Here is a 12,258-nt window from a genome sequence, read left to right on the forward strand (position 1 = left end):
GAATTGTTCCACGTGCAGAGGTATTTTTGATTTGCTCATGGGATGCAGTGCCATCGTGGTCTCCTTAGAAGCTGAGCTGAGATTCTGGTGAAGCACAGCTGGAAGGGCTGGTTCACCAGGGCTGGGACTCGGTGCAGGGTTGTGCAGAGCAGCCATGGGGCCGGCGGGGAAGGGGTGGGCACCGGAGGGAAATACCCGGTAAACAGTGGGTGTCTACCCTGTGCTTATGGATCACGTTCCCACCAGCACACCCTCACACATGCGCTCCTTTCCCTGTTGCTTGCTTTCATTTTGGTCTGGGCGTCCTCAGCTGCAGGAAGCAAACTGGTTTTGAATTTCTAAATTGCTGAGCAGCAAAACAATTAACACAAAAACTAGTTTTCTCCATGGTTCATTATCTTCAAAGAGCGGTCAGTCTGTTTAGCACCCCGAATGCTCAACAGTCAATGGCAGAAGCGTTTTCATGTGTCCGTGTTGTCTACGGCTGCAGCGGCACACACTCGTCATGCCTTTCAAGACTGTCGAGACTGTGCAGTGAGCCGTGAGCTGGTCGGGTCGGGTGCCCTGTGGTTTGATCAGACATAGTGAGCATCGTCACTAGGGAAAGATTTACCGACTTGTGTAAGACCCATAAAACTTTCCACTTGTTTGCTATGTTTTTATTAAAGCTTGAGTTTAGTACTTTGATGATTTGATCAGTATATTAGGGGGAAAATGAACAGACTACAGAAAATTCAAGGATGCAAATCAGCATTTGGGGTGTGTTCGAGTTTGTAATTGGGAAAGGCTGTTGCACATTATAGAGATGGTTTGTCCCGGGAACTTGGCATTCAGGAAGAAACGTCAGCCTAGCTGTGGCCCTCGAATCTCTGGCTTTAGCAATTTAATTCCTGTTTTAATGATAAATACCTTTCTCATATTTGGATTCCATAGGTCCTATGTTCTCTTGCTTTTCTTTTATCTATTGTTTTATTCAGCGTTAGTCATTTACTTTCAGAAATAGCATAGCAGTGTATAGTCCGTGGGACTGACACACCTGATAGGGAACATGCTAACCAGTGGCGGTTTGGGCCCGCTCTTACTGGGGTAGATGTCTACAAAAGTCTGTTGTTGGTTAAGTTAATGAGAGCTGTGTGGATCGGGGAGGTTTCCTGCCCTGCAGATGCGAGTGAGATTGCAAGAATCTAATTTTGGACCCCATGAGAGCTGAAACCCTGAGAGGAAGGGCTGGGACGAGTGTGTGCCTAGCAGAGGATTTTATGAGTGTGTGTTTGTGGGCAGAGGAAAAGTCAAGGTGAAGTCTTCTTAAATTACAGTCATAAGGAAACAGAAGACACATAGATGTGACTGTTTCTTCTTAGTTGAGTGATCAGCTCTACCCTTGGAACCATTCTGAACTGTCCTTTCCTTCTCTTACAGGTGACATCACACAAAAAGGATATGAAAAGAAGAGATCGAAATTGATTGGCGCCTATCTGCCCCAGCCTCCGAGTACGTAAACCTTGATGAATAGCATGAAGCGTCAGCTTTGAAAGTTAACTGCCACATGCAGGAGAACAGCTGAGCACAGGTCCTTCTGCGGTCCCTGGTCTGCATGTAGATCACGATGTTGAGGTGGCGTGAGCCACATCCAGCTCCCTCCTGTGATTGCAGGGTGTTCTGTGAATGGAGAAGAAACATAGAGGTTTTCTATAAATCTGCCTAATAAATTTAATAGATGTTTCATCTGTAGGGGGCAGTAGTATGTTTGATTACTTTGAAATGCTATAATCATAAAAAATATGAGCATTTGTGATTTAAACATGACTTTTGGCTTCGTGAGCTAAAATGATTGATAATGGCTTAATCAGTCCAAGGTTTTTGTTGATGTCATTGGTGGGGGCAGTTCTAGAAAACAGTGTAACATCCTGCCTGGGATTATGAAATCGTAAAGATTGGTTGTATTTTGAAATGTGATTGTCCATGTTATGGTTTCTTCCCAAGTACACATTCTATTAAATTCCAGTGTTTTCACATGTGCAGATTTGTAGACTCTCTGCGCTCAGCTGGGTTCTGTACATTTTAGGGGAAGAAAGAGGATACGGGCTGCAGCTGTCGCACCTCTGTTCTGGGGGAAGCTTAGTGCAGTCTGAGGGCGACCTTGAGAATTTTCTGGGTTAAGAAAGGCTCAGAGCTAACACAGGCCCTCCAGGAGGAGGGAGGACAGCGGCAGAAAGGGACTCTGCAGTGATCACATTGGGGCACAGTTAGAGCTGCGAGGCTCTGCTGGACGAGGTTTAGGTCTACACACGCCTGCACAGTGCAGGCCGTGCCCTCCAGGCTGCGCCCCTCCAGTGCTGCGCTGGCACAGAAGGTGCGTCCTCGCCGGTGCTCACGTTCCAGGGCATTGAACTTGGGTGTTGAGTTTCTGCTGTTGTGTAGCTTTGTTTGACTTCATGTGATTTCTTTCTCTCCTCGGTACTTGAGAAAGTTAACATGGAGGTGGGCCCGCTGTGTGGGCTGCCCTGATGACGGCCTGAGTTTCCTGCTCTCTGGTTTATAAAAGGAAGAAGCCGCGCTGTCTGAGTGAACGAAAAGTCAGTGTGTTGGCCGGCTGACCCTGAGCACACATGGGCAGACGTTCGAAGGTGGTCTCCCACCTCCCTTCTCGACCTCAAGCAGGACTGCTGTGGGGACGGCCGTCCGCATGGCCCATTATCGTGCATTTCTGTCTGCAGGTGGCCCCCCTGGTCTCAGAGGAAGGCTGGCAGGGAGACAGTAGGCGCTCGTGTTGCTGGATTTTAATTTCTGGGCCTTAGCAAACAAAGGTGAAACTGAAGCAGCTCTGTGCGTTTCCGGAAGATGGGCCTGGAGCCGCTGCAGGGCTGAGGACACAGTTGATCCGCGTCGGCTGGGCGCTGAGGGTGGCCCTGTGTGGCATGGTCCCTTTGGTGTTCTGTGTGCTGTTCTGCATGGGGTCGGCAGCTCTGCTCGGCGCTGTAACAAATTTAAAAAAAACTAAAGTTTGAATTAATTAGTTTTTTTTCAACTTGTTACAGCAGCGAATGGAGCTGCCGTGGTCCGGTGTAGACGGCAGCACAGTGAAGGAGCCCCGAGAAGAATGCTGCAGGCGGGCAACATCGGGGTGTGTGACATCCGGGACGCCGCGGTCAGAGAGCGGGTGGCCAGCACCGCAGGAAACCGGCCGCTGTTTTACTTTCGCTTCGGTGAGCGCACTTAACTGAGATGAGAGAGAGACCCCAAGACAGGCACGCGTTTGAAATGGACTGTCCAGCTAATGCCATTCTAAGCAGCGTTGTAGGGCTTAGCCTTGGTGGCACCCAGAAGGTCCTGTTTCTGAGCCCCTGTTCTCCATTCGAGCTCATGTGACTTACTGAGGCCACAGTGCTCCTCGGTCACAGAGCTTGTCACAGACCCTGGATCATGATTGTCCCACTGACTCAGGGCCCATTTCTGAGTCTTTCCTATTAAAATATAATACTCTGTTTTTACTACCCTCTTTTCACTGTTGGAGCACCACTTTCAAAACACTTAAGAAAAAGGAATACATAACAAATTATACAGTTTTTCTTAAAAACTGCTGGTCTTCCACTAACCTTTGTCTCATAGCCAGAGACCTAGGTGAAGGATGAACTCTAATGAATCCTGGCCTCTGTGATATGCTTCAGAGAGAAGGGTCTGCACCTTCGTCATGTTCCTAGGGGCATTCTCCAAAGGGCAGTTGTGGCGTTTTGAAATACAAACATTGAACCAGTTAATCAAAGAGTGTATTCTTTGAGGTCATGATCCTCTTAAGAGGTCAGAATTATTTGGGAGCAGATTTTGAATGTAAGATGCCCAAAAAGATGTGTTCAGTGCAACTTGTAGTACAGTAAGGAAATAAGCATGTAGAAGCTTCAGGGTTTTACCTCACATAAAAGACACTGCGTGAGAATCATGCGCAGGTGGTGGGTAAGCTCTGGTGTTACTGTCAGCCCCCAGGATCTCAGAACAGGGCCCTCGGCCTGGTCTCTCAGCCGTGGCTCTGTTCCCCTCCCCGGGACAGCTTGATGACGGAGGTGATGTGTGTCCTTGTGGGTAGGACGGAGGGCTGACGGGCGGGCAGTGGAGTCGGGCCTTAGCTCTGGGTCCCCGTCACCATTCTGTGAGCCTCATGCACCTGTTGAAGTGTGAGGCCAAGAGGGCTGCTGTGCTCTGTGGGCCTCGTGGGCCGCGCCATCCCCATGGGAAGGAGAAGGCAGGCTCACCTGTGGTTTGGGGATGGGGAGACCACATGCCCAGGCGGTTCTGCAGTTCTTATCACTGATCTTTTATTTCTGAGGAGTTGCCTGGGTGAACAGTCACTCGTTACGTAAAACTGCCCCTGGGAAGCAGTAAGGAGGGCCCACGGCTGTGAATCTGAGAGAGCTTTCTGGACTAGCTCGGTCTTAGAAATGATTCTTTTGGTGTAGGATCTTCCTGAGAAACTTCTTGTTTCCTTTTCAGTCACCTTATTCTGCCATAAATTTGTCTAAAAGGGGTTTGTGTTTTGATGAACTTCTTATTTCATATTATTTTTATTTAGAGGAAATACTATGATTTCTCTAAAAAGTATTTTTGAAATATTTCAAAGGAACTTTTGGGATTTCTTTGGGACACACGATTATGAATTAGGATGCCCTGTACAGCCTTCGGCAACAGCTCAGCCCCGAGTTGGAGATGTCAAGCATTAACCATCCTCGGGAAGGCCCTGGGGAAGCCGGCTGTTTCCTGGCCTTCCTCTCTGTGCAGGGGTGGGTGCCTGGGGAACCCAGTCAAAGACACGCTGTCTTAGGGAGCGCAGCGCCGAGTGCTCACCTAAGTCTGAATGAGGAACAGAGTGCCGAGCTGGACAGAACAATGAAGGTGCTGTATTCAGTGAAGGAGGGGTCAGAAAGAATATACCGAAAGTCCTCTGCAAAGAGAAAATGCTCTTCGGGAGAACTGCGTTCTTTGATGCTGGTTCTCCTGCAGTGTTTTGGCTGTAAGTTCTTGCACTGATCTCTTAGCCTGACCACACTGGTGAAAGTAGGAGATAAAACCCACTCAGCAGCAGTGTCTTGAGGGTCATCTTAATGAACGATGTTAGCCTCTGTGACTGAGTCTTCAGTGCTTTTATCACAAGGCCGTGCTGAGGTGAGGTGGTAAAATTTCAGCCTCACCGTAAACAGCAAAGCTTTCCTTGACCAAATATAGTCCCTCCCTCTCAAGTGGTGTGTGTTGGCCAGGCCTTGCTTTCCACATGGCTGGCATCAGACGCTGCTGAATGGGGGGAGTTATGTAGACCCAGTCTTCTCCAAGTCCAGCTCGGCTCTCCCCCAGCAGCAGGTGGCTTGTGCTCAGTTAAAGGGATTTACAGGGATGGAGTCATTGTGAAAATCTTGGTGAATTTGGCTATGGTGACCAGAGGGCAGTCTCTGTTTCCTTCCTACTCTCTGGGAATCGGCTGTGGGATCCAGGGGAACAGCCTCCTCAGAGAAGGAGCCTCTCCTGGTTAGGGCACGTCTGTTGTCCCCATTTGCTCTGGCTGGAGATGGCAGGTGGCCTCGCCGGGAGCGTAGACCCATCTGCATCAGAAGGGCCGCACACGCAGCAGCCTGGCCTCTCTTCGGCTCCTCCAGCCTTTATCTGATGTTCACGCTGTTTGCACACAAGGCATTCTGCATGTGCTTGCCCCTCCGCCTGTACCCGTGGATTGGCTAAAGCTCGGTGCAAGTGTCACTTCCCCAGGGGTTCCTTCCCTGATCCCTGGGGTTAGGACAGGCCCTCCTGTCCTGGTCTTATGGCATCCTACTTCTGAAATGCACAGTTGCAGGTGTATGGAGCTGTGGAATATTTGATATCTCTGCCCTACCCTGACCCGCAGTCGGAGCCCCAGTGTCCTTTCCACAGCAAGTGACAACTCCCAGACATTAACTGAGGGATGAACTGGGAATGGTCTGCACGTACAGACCAGTGGCTGGAGTGTAGGCCACCTACGCCAGTGCCTGTGGTGGGGGGCCATCTGGCAGCTCTCCCGAATTACCTGCCCACTCACATCCTCCCACAGGCCCCATGTGTGCAGAGGCCAGTGTGTCCATCCAGGTGCCATGTTCACTCTGAGAGAGCGGGGGATCTTTCCTAGAGCCAGTCCAGCGGAGGGTACATGCAGAGGGGCTGTGTGGTGCTCAGGTCTGCCTTGCGCATTCAGGCAAACAGACCTTTTACTGCCTCGGGCATCTTCTGTCTGTGATCACAACTTTTTTTTTTAATTTAAAAACATTTTTATACAATTTTTGAAGATTACTTTCCATTTACAGTTATTGCAAAATATTGGCTGTATATTCCCTGCGTTGTACAATGTGTTGTACAATGTGATCAGTTTTATTTTGATTTCTGATTTTGATAAAATGCAGTGGTAACATGTAAGTGCTGATCATTTTTCCATATCTGAAAAGTCAAAGGATAATGTGATTTTGGACCTCAGCATATTCCAGTCAGTTGAGTTTTATTTTATTACTAATTTGGGAGTTCAGCTTGAAAACCCTGGTATTTATTGCTGTAAATGAGGAAACACTGTCCTGATGTAGTTCTGTTCCTGGGAATGGCCCGCATGGAGAGAGCTGTATCTGCAACCTGGGTGCAGACTCTCCTGTTTGAGGGTTATGGGGGAGTTGGCAGAGTATAGCTTGTGAATTTTGCACTTTCGGTCTCATGCAAGATGAACTGTTTTATATTTAAGGACATAAACCTGAGTCCAAGGCCACTGTGTTCTATATTCCTCAGAAAATGAAGCTTGCTGGCACTGCTGTGGTTTGTTGCCTCTGGTTCTGCATATTAAGCACTGCTTCTCTGGTGCCAGGGGCACAGTTTGGTTCGTGTTTGTATCCTGCCCTGGAGTTTTGATCTCCCAGAGTGCAGCCTCCCTTCCCTGGGCACAAAAGCATGATGCCCACCCTGACTGGGGCAGTAGGGACACAGAGCTGGTCCCAGGGGACTTCCTCAGGTCAGGAGCCATGCCGTGCCATCTGTTCGTCATGGGTGGGCTGTGAGGCGCAGGGTTAAATGCCGGAAGAAGAGAAATACGAGTACTTAAATCAGGGTGCCCTGTGTCTGCATGAGTCCTTTCCAGACTGAGTTGCTATGGGAAATGCACTTTCATCAGCCGTGGTCACGATCCTGATACACAACTTGCTGCTCTCAGGTGTCTAAGAAGTCTTTTATTTTGTCAGTCACAGCTCCTGGTTTGATGCATGAGTGTCTTGTTCCTTTCAGTGTCCTTGAACCAATCAGGCGTCCCTCCCCAGGCAGCAGTAGTTAACTGGGAACAGCTGAGCCGCTCCTGCAGCTGGCAGAGCTGGGCGTGGGATTGCTGAGTGTCCACCTGGACAGCGGGAGTGGTGTCTGCTTGGGACTGGCTCATACAGGTTTTTGTGGGAAGTGTGAGAAAGATGCAGACATTTGAAGCCTCAATCCTACATGTACTCCCATTGCCTGTAAACTTACGTTACCTGGTGAACGAAGCCTGGTGGCTGGGATGTGGGAATCAGACACAAATGCAGCGGCATATGGGGCTCCCATGAAACCCTGAAGCTCCAGCTCATCAACACTTTTCCAGGCGTGAGTACCTGAAAAAAGTCAGACATGAAGAGGAAAACGGCTAGCAGATTTATACTGATTTATGGCAAGGCTTTATGCTAGCGGAGGCTGAGGCAGGCTAGCATGGACCTAAGTCGATGGTACCGTGCTGCTGGTGGAATGCCTGTCGGTTTTGTGCTGTTCTCATCTGCGTCAGTGCAAAACGAATGTAGCAAGTTTCTTATCCATACACAGTGGTACTGTTTATTTTCTGGCAAAATCCTTGATTGCACTTATTTTAGAAGTAAGAGCTGCTGTGTGAGAGAGTGTAATCAGGTACTAGAAGAGAAGGGGACAATTCAGAAATTGTTTTTGTACGAACTTGAAATATGGAAACAGCCTCGACAGGTTCACGAACTACCCGATGCTTGTTCTCACTGACGTGAGATCCACAGACTGCTGTGCACAGGGACAGACAGACAGACTTGACCTAGAGTGAGGTCCTTGGAGCAGAGCCCCTCGTGCAGTACCGTGTCCACACCCACACCCCAGAGATGTGGGAGCGAGGTTCAGAGGCTGAGTGATTTGTCCAGCTCCACAATTACTGAGAATAATACCAGAATTTGGACCAAGATCTTTTGGTTTTAACTGTCACATGCATTTTTATTCAAGGTATCTTTTACATATCCTTTATGATTTCTTTCAAAAATATGTTGAAAGCCAAAGTTTTTCAGTGTATTTCTCTTACTGTCTGAATTGAGATATTCTTACTTTTTCCAGAATATTTAACGTTCTGAGTAAACCATGTTTCCTGCACTGCAGGTCTCCTGGCGTGTAGCACACTACTGTGTCAGAGTGGTAGACTGGCACCCGTGGACCTTGTTCTTAGATTAACGTAGGAGGATTATTGTGATTTCTAGTGTCTGGTTTACCATAGCGTTAATGAAATGACTGCGTTTACTTCATAATCTGAAACTGATGGATTGTGTAGGTGCCAGAAACATCTTGTTAGGAATTCTCTTTGGGGAACCTTTCTTTTCTTATTGAAGTATAGTTGATTTACAAGTATTACGTTAGTTTGGGGGACCCTTTCTGAAATGTGTTGAAAGTAATTATTTGAAGTTCTAATAAAAATGGCTTATTTCTCTGCTTTCTCCCCCTTGAGCTTAAAGGAAGTTTTCACATCTGGAGGGGAAAAGGCATTTGGAGGAGTGAGTAGTGATGGGATAGGGCCAAGACCTGGGAACAGTGACTGTGTCTGCCTGAAACCTGGGGGCACGAGTGGAAGGGGGCTGGAGAAGGTGGGTGTGATGAGGGAGGCTGAGGACCAGGTGAGGGAGTCAGGGCTTTGTTCTGTGGTCCACAGGATGCAGACGTGAACCAGTCAGAGCCCTGCTCAGCCTGAAGAGAACCTGAACTTCGGGAGTTGTGATGGCCCCGGTGGTGGGCAGGGGCCTGGGCAGGCTGAGCGTGCAGCCTGGTGGCTCCTCTAACCTTGAGGACAAAGTGTCGGGTGGGGAAGAGAGGAGTCACGGGGGTGAAGGTGTCCAGGGATGTGGGGCGTGGGTGCCCCTTGCAGAAGAGTGGAGTCCCTGGAGGGTGCACCCGGCGGCGGACGAGGTGTTTCACTCTCTGCTCTAGTCCCCTTTTGTTTCCTCTTTTCCTCGTGCACGTCTCCGGTCTCCTTCCCCTGGTGAAGGGTTCTGTTTACAGTCCCGTTGCAGTTCTAGCAGAAACAGAAAGTCAGCAGGAGTGTCGTTTATAAATGGACGTGTTACAGCCCTCTGCACGAGCCTTGAGGTTTTCACTTACTGTCTCGGCAGTACCTCCTGAACCCCTCCCACGAGCCTTTTGGCCCAGGGGAGACAGCCAGTCTTTGCCCGATCTGGGCGTTTCACGTGCTGTGTCCTAAGCAGGGATTGATGCACACACCGTCCTGTTAAAGGCCTCAGCAGCTTGCAGCTGATCTGAGTTTGTTCCCAGGAGCAGCCTGGAATTGTCCCAGTTTCCGTCTCTGCTTGTAAGATTGCTGTTGAAGAGCAGTTTCGTGATGAGGTCACAGAAAGACCTCCTCATGGATTCAGAGTACCAGCTGGATTTTGTCCGTGTGACAGGTGATCGCTGTACCCAGAGTGCAGCAGTAATCCACACAGGGCCTTTGCCTGAAGGGCTGGCCTCTGTTTGGGCTCCGAGTGACAGCAGGGTGCCTGGGGGCACCAGGAGAGGTCGCCCATCACAGGTGGAAGGGCACTGCCGAGAGCGACTCGGACAGCTTGAGTGCAAGCCCCAGTCCTGGGCCTGTGTTTTCTCTCAGTGGGACAGCAGAACTCTGTCTCATATGGTTATGCTAATTAATGGGAATAAAGTGCTTATACCAGTGCTCTAAAGCGTTGGCTGATCTTACCAGTCCTGCCCGAAGATGGGAAGCTGAGGCCCAGGGTCTCAGATGGTGATGGCTCCATCTCCAGCTCCAGAGGGTGGCAGTGTCCCCAGTGCATTTCCCCTCAGTTCACGTGGATCTGAAGCTAGTGGTGCTTAATAAATGTTGGGGAAGAGATCCAGTCTTGATCTCTGTCCTGTTCTTGCCTAAGGAGAGTTCATCTTTGTTTCCTGCTTTGAATGTCTCTGGACCTTTACCCACCTTCCTGCTGACTGCTGTGAACCCGCCCACATGCTCCGTCTGGACACTGGCTGTCTTCTGGCTTTTGTGAGAGCTGGTTTTCGGTCCTGCAGACGTGGGACCTCAGCAGTGCCAGCACTGAGTGTCGCTGTGTGTTTCTCTAACTGCCTGTGATTATCCGCACCAAGAAGGAGCCCGTTCCAGCAGCAGCAGGCTGTGCTTCCAGTGGGCCTGTGGGTCACGAGCAGGACGCCTTGGCCACTACCCTGGCTTCTCCTGTGGTACCAGGTCATGCTAACTTGCAGTTGCATATTTTATTGATGGCTTTTTGTTACTGGAACATACCTTTAAGCTACCTCAAATTTCATTCACAGTGACGTTAGATAGAAACTAATGATTGAAATATGCACACTTGTATTTTAGTCTCTTGTAATGTTCTGTTGTTTGAAGCTATTCTCCTTTTATTGAATTGATTCATTCCTTTTAAAACTATTGAAAACTTGGGTTGTAAAGTCTGTCTTTCAGCCTGTGAGAGTAAATGTGCACAATGTTTGTGTGTAAACAGTTTTCTGGGGAAAGGAGTGAGGGGTCTGTAACAGGTGGGCACTGCCTGCAGCTCCGTGTCGCTGGGCCGTATGTGAGTGCTGTGACTACGCTTCCCAGAGGAAGTACGCGGCCACCCAGGGGCCTGGAAGGGGTTAAGGCTGAGATTAATTCCAGGAAGCATATTTGAAAAAAAGGGATGGGTAACAGGATTGAGATTGAAAGATAAACGCGAGTGTCTGTATGTACAGGCACTGTTTACCCACGGCAGCTCGAAAGTGTGTGCTTAGTTTAGCTCTGCTTCTTCCCAGAGCTGCACTGCGATGTCAGCAGATGGAGGAAGTATGAATCCCCAGGACAGGAGAACGGGAGAAACAGTGAAGTGTAGCTATGTTGTGAGGTGGATGATTAGAGGCACCTCACTGAGCCAAGGAGAGAAAGGTGACAGAAGACAGTGCTGACGAAACCACAGGGGTGGGTGCGGCCTCTAGGAAATGGTGAGGCACATCGTCCCCTTGACCCGTGTTTGCTCTCTGTAGAAATGGAATGAAGAGCTTCCGGGGCCAGGACAGTGGGCAGTACTGTGCCCCAGGGCAGTAAATCAGAGCACACACGCTGGAGGCTGAGAACAGCTCCAGCCCCAGCGATGACCCTGTGTTTAGTCATAAGACAGGACTGGAGGGCCCTTTGAGCAAATGGAATAGCCCGGGTGAAAAAGGGCCTACTGGAACGTAGAGCTAGTGATGCCTCTGCCGTAGGAAGAGATACTTGCAGCTCCTTCAGTGGGAACAAAGAAAAAGTTGTAAAAGTTGACAGAGGAGAAAAGAAAAAAAACAGACTTTATATAAAGATTATAGCATCAGGATGACATTTAATAATTTAACTTCTCAGCAATAGTAACTGACATGGAAGGCAACAAACACAGATTTCAAATAAATGTGTTTATACAAATTAAAAAATGTTTAAGTTTACAAGTAATTTTTCTTAGAATTCTAAGGTCCAGTTTATAAATATACATGCAAATACCATGTAACTAGTATTTTCATTGTAAGACTTGCCAGTACTCAAATCTCATAAACTTTGTGCATCTATTTGATAACAATACAGAGTAATTTTTTAAAAGATCATTTGTAGACATAACGAGGAGGCTTGGCGCTGTAAACAGTTCAGTGACAAAAACCATGAACAATGTTAACATGCTTGCTAGATGAAGAACTCATGGAACCCAACATAAGGCTGCAGGGTGGGTGTCTTTGGTGCAGTTCCAACATAGCTAACCTGCTAAGTGGGGCCCACAGGCATTCCATCGGTAAGTGAGGTGCAGAAGCCACCAGCATAGGAGGAGGAGCACGTCTCAGGGGTGAGCGGCCGACTCCCACAGAGCGTCCTGGAAAACCGGGGACTGGACGGTTTTCTGTTTAAACTGCTATCTCTGGTTTACTTTCTATCCAGCACCATCGGCCCTTTTCGGATAAAGCAACAGTTAATGTTTCATGCTCATTGCTCAGAATTACTAGATT

The 12,258-nt window shown here is 48.8% G+C and overlaps 1 protein-coding gene across 9 annotated transcripts in view; it reads left to right on the forward strand.

Annotated features, from left to right (window-relative positions):
* Positions 1 to 12,258, forward strand: part of DIP2C (disco interacting protein 2 homolog C) — a 246,481-nt gene that overhangs the window by 122,679 nt on the left and 111,544 nt on the right. For 5 of the 9 annotated variants that reach the window (XM_072955125.1, XM_072955127.1, XM_072955131.1 and 2 more), the window contains exons 2-3: positions 1,420 to 1,491; positions 3,039 to 3,206. In XM_072955125.1, coding sequence (XP_072811226.1) covers positions 1,420 to 1,491; positions 3,039 to 3,206 — 240 coding nt within the window. The remainder of the gene's footprint in view (positions 1 to 1,419; positions 1,492 to 3,038; positions 3,207 to 12,258) is intronic. The other 4 variants (XM_072955128.1, XM_072955129.1, XM_072955133.1 and 1 more) reach the window with 1 other exon arrangement.

Source organism: Vicugna pacos, chromosome 35 (genome assembly GCF_048564905.1).
Source record: "Vicugna pacos chromosome 35, VicPac4, whole genome shotgun sequence".
In the NCBI taxonomy this organism is placed as follows: domain Eukaryota; kingdom Metazoa; phylum Chordata; class Mammalia; order Artiodactyla; family Camelidae; genus Vicugna; species Vicugna pacos.